The sequence below is a fragment of the Scyliorhinus torazame genome, chromosome 22 (assembly GCF_047496885.1).
Source record: "Scyliorhinus torazame isolate Kashiwa2021f chromosome 22, sScyTor2.1, whole genome shotgun sequence".
NCBI lineage: Eukaryota > Metazoa > Chordata > Chondrichthyes > Carcharhiniformes > Scyliorhinidae > Scyliorhinus > Scyliorhinus torazame.
The window spans coordinates 20865082-20868590 of NC_092728.1; the positions used below are offsets into that span (position 1 = coordinate 20865082).

The 3509-nt window shown below is 52.2% G+C and overlaps 1 protein-coding gene across 1 annotated transcript in view; it reads right to left on the minus strand.

Moving 5' to 3' along the window:
* Positions 1-788: 788 nt before the first annotated feature.
* The window catches only part of LOC140399453 (filamin-A-like), a 64909-nt gene continuing 62188 nt past the window's right edge, over positions 789-3509 (minus strand). The window contains 2 exon segments of the mRNA XM_072489030.1: positions 789-899; positions 901-1056. Coding sequence (XP_072345131.1) covers positions 866-899; positions 901-1056 — 190 coding nt within the window. The 3' untranslated portion in view covers positions 789-865.

Consider the following 3509-nt stretch of genomic DNA (forward strand, 5'->3'; position numbering starts at 1 on the left):
ACCACGTCACAAGCGCGCGCCAAATTGAAAGCAGACAAAAGCCCAGTTTTGTTTTTACAATAGAGAACTTTTTTTTTTATTTCTAATTTTCCATTACAAATATTGTCTTGTGCAAGAGAGAGAGAGACAAGAGACAGATTAAAAAAAAAAAGTCAGCTAGCAAGTGACTGCCCCAAGCGGACATGATAGCGACTGTGAGCGACGCAGCGGTTACCATCGATAAATATCGCCAACCTTTATAACGTGGATACCCCTGGAAATCAACAGCTGCAGCCTGGAGACGTCTCGTTACTCCGAGAGAGGGACTAAGATTTTTAGGGGGGGGGGGGGGGGGGGTGGGGGGGGGGGGAGAAAGGGGGAGGGAAAAAAAAAATGATCGAGCCAGAAGAGTTTGGCGAGTGGGGGGGGGGGGGGGGAAGAGAAATAATATTCAGGAAAGCAAGTTTCCTTCCCGCTCCCAATCAAGTCGGACCTAAAGAAAAAAAAAACTCAGTTGGTGGGGGGGGGGGGGGGGGGAATTTTGGGGAAAAGGGAATAATTCCAGAGGGAAAAACTCTTCCGGCAGAAAACGAGGCAGAGACCAGGTCCACTCCAGCACGGAGATTCTTTTAAGCAGTTTAACTTTATTTGAGGTGCACATCGGGTTCAAGATTTAGTGCAAAGCTGTTAATTTTTCTTTCTAGAACATTCTTTCCTCCACCCCAACACCCGCCCACCCCCACCCCCGTTGACAAAAAGGGAAGAAAACTGGCGCTTCTTACCCCCCCCCGGCTGGTGTCATGGTGGGGGGGGGGGGGGGGGGGGGGGGGGAGGAGGAGGCGGTGTTGGGAAGGCGGAACTGATAGTGAGGGAATTTAGTGTTGAATCAGGGGACAGAGATTTGAAAGGGACTGCCGGGATGTGGTCATCCCCCATTTGATGACCAGGATGTAACTGCCCTTCTCCATCAGGATGTAAGAGACATTGTAGAGCTTGTTCCCCAGGTGCTTGACGACCACCTCATCGCAGGGGATCTTGGGTCCGTGGACGCCAACCAGCAGCATGTTCGAACCTGGGGGGGAGGCGAGAGAGAGAAGTCAGTCATGTCGATTCAAGAAGCGATTATTTTGACCCTTCAAAAAAAGGATCATGGTCGATCCAGCGCCACCCGCTCCCCCCCCCCCCCCCCGCTCTTTTCCCCCTGACCCCTCTCTAGTCTATAAACCTATCCATTTCCTTCTTAACTACATTCAGCGACTGGTCCTCGAACAACCTCCTGTGGTCGAAAATTCCACAGGTTCATTCCCTCGCAGGTGAAGAAGTTTCTCCTCACCTCGGTCCCAAATGGACGACCCTGAATCCGGAGACCGTGACCCCTTGCCACATAGAACATTACAGGCCCTTCGGCCCTCGATGTTGTGCCGAGCTTTGTCCGAAACCAAGATCAAGCTATCCCACTCCCTGTCATTCTGGTGCGCCTCCATGCGCCTATCCAATAACCGCTTGAAAGTTCCTAAAGTGTCCGACTCCACGATCACAGCAGGCAGTCCATTCCAACACCCTAACCACTCTCTGAGTAAAGAACCTACCTCGGACATCCCTCCTATATCTCCCACCCTGAACCTTATAGCTATACCCCCTTGTAACAGACTACATCCACCCGAGGAAATAGTCTCTGAACGTCCACTCTTATCTATCCCACATCCTTCCTATAACGAAGTGACCAGAACTGCACACAATACTCCAAATGCGGTCTCACCAGTGTCATGTATAGTTGCAGCATAACCTCACTGCTCTTAAAACTCAAACCACCTGTTAATAAACGCTAACACACTATAAAGCCTTCTTCCACGGCTGTCCACTTGAGTGGCAACTTTCAGAGATCTGTGGACATGAACCCCAAGATTTTCGCAGTTCCTGTAGAACCCCTTGTTCTAGACAACCTCCCCCCTGCCCCACCCCCGCTAGGCAGAGGAAGTAGCATCCTCCCATCCAGCCCAGTCAGAGCTTTAAACGTTTCAATGAGATCCCCACCCTCGTTCTTCTCAATGCCAGCGGAATACAGGCCCCCATTAACCCAATCGCTCCTCAAGCCCCGGTAGCATTGTGGACAGCACAATTGCTTCACAGCTCAGGGTCCCAGGTTCGATTCCCGGCTTGGGTCACTGTCTGGGCGGAGTCTGCACGTTCTCCCCGTGTGCGCGTGGGTTCCTCCGGGTGCTCCGGTTTCCTCCCACAGTCCCAAAGATGTGCAGGTTGGGTGGATTGGCCGTGCTAAATTGCCCTTAGTGTTGTTTGAGTGGGGTACTGGGTTATGGGGATAGGGTGGAAGTGTGGGCTTGGATAGGGTGCTCTCTCCAAGAGCCAGTGCAGACTCGATGGGCTGAATGGCCTCCTTCTGCACTGTAAATTCTATGAAACAACAAGTGTGACACCTCAGGAATCATTCTAGTGAACCTTCGCTGCACTCCCCCCCTCTATGACGAATATATCCTGTTGGAAAAGATGGCCAAAACTGCCCATAATGGGGCAAGGGGTGAGCTCACCAAGGCCCCATATGGCAGCAGGAAGGCATCCTTGCTACTGTCCTCGTCACGAACGAAGGCCAACCCACACTAGTTGCCTCGTCAACAGCCAGTGTGCCTGTCTGCTTGCTCATCAGTGTCTGGTATGCACAGTGGGCAGCACTGCTGCCTCACGGGGTCAGGGACACGGGTTCGATTCCAACCGCGAGTGGGTGACCGGTGCGGAGTCTGCACTTCCTCCCAGCGTCTGCGTGGGTTTCCTCCGGGTGCCTCCGATTTCCTCCCACAATCACAAAGATGAGCAAGTTAGGTGGATTGGCCGTGCTAAATTGCCCCTTAATGTCAAAGTCCCCCTCCGTGTGCCCGAACAGGCGCCGGCCCGGAATGTGGCGACGAGGGGATTGTCACAGTAACTTCATTGCAGGGTTAAATTAAGCCTACTTGTGACAATAATAAAGATTACGATTACAAGAAGGTGGGGTGTTAAGGGGGTAAGGCGGTGGGGGTGGGGGTGGGGAAAAGAGTGGGTCTGAGTAAGGTGCTCTTGCGGAGGGTTGGTGCAGATTCGATGGGCCAAACAGACTCCTTCGGCACTGTCGGAATTCTATGACACACAGGTCCCTTGGTCAGTCAACATTTCTTGATCTTTCACCATTTAAATTATACTCCGCCATTGCCATTCGGTTTCCCGGTTTATGTCCGAAGTTGTTAAGAAGGTTATTATTATGCATCTTCTCCAGAGGGCTGTAATGTCATTAGTTGTCCTTCCCCCCCCCCCCCCCCCCCCGCCCCACCCAGTGTACATCTCATTTTAGCGTAGTGGTTTAGCATAGCGAGCAAAATCGCTGGCTTTTAAAGCAGGCCAAGGCAGGCCAGCAGCGCGGTTCAATTCCCGTACCAGCCCCCCCGAACAGGCGCCGGAATGTGGCGACTAGGGGCTTTTCACAGCGACTTCATTTGAAGCCTACTTGTGACAATAAGCGATTTTTCATTTCATTCCTTAAA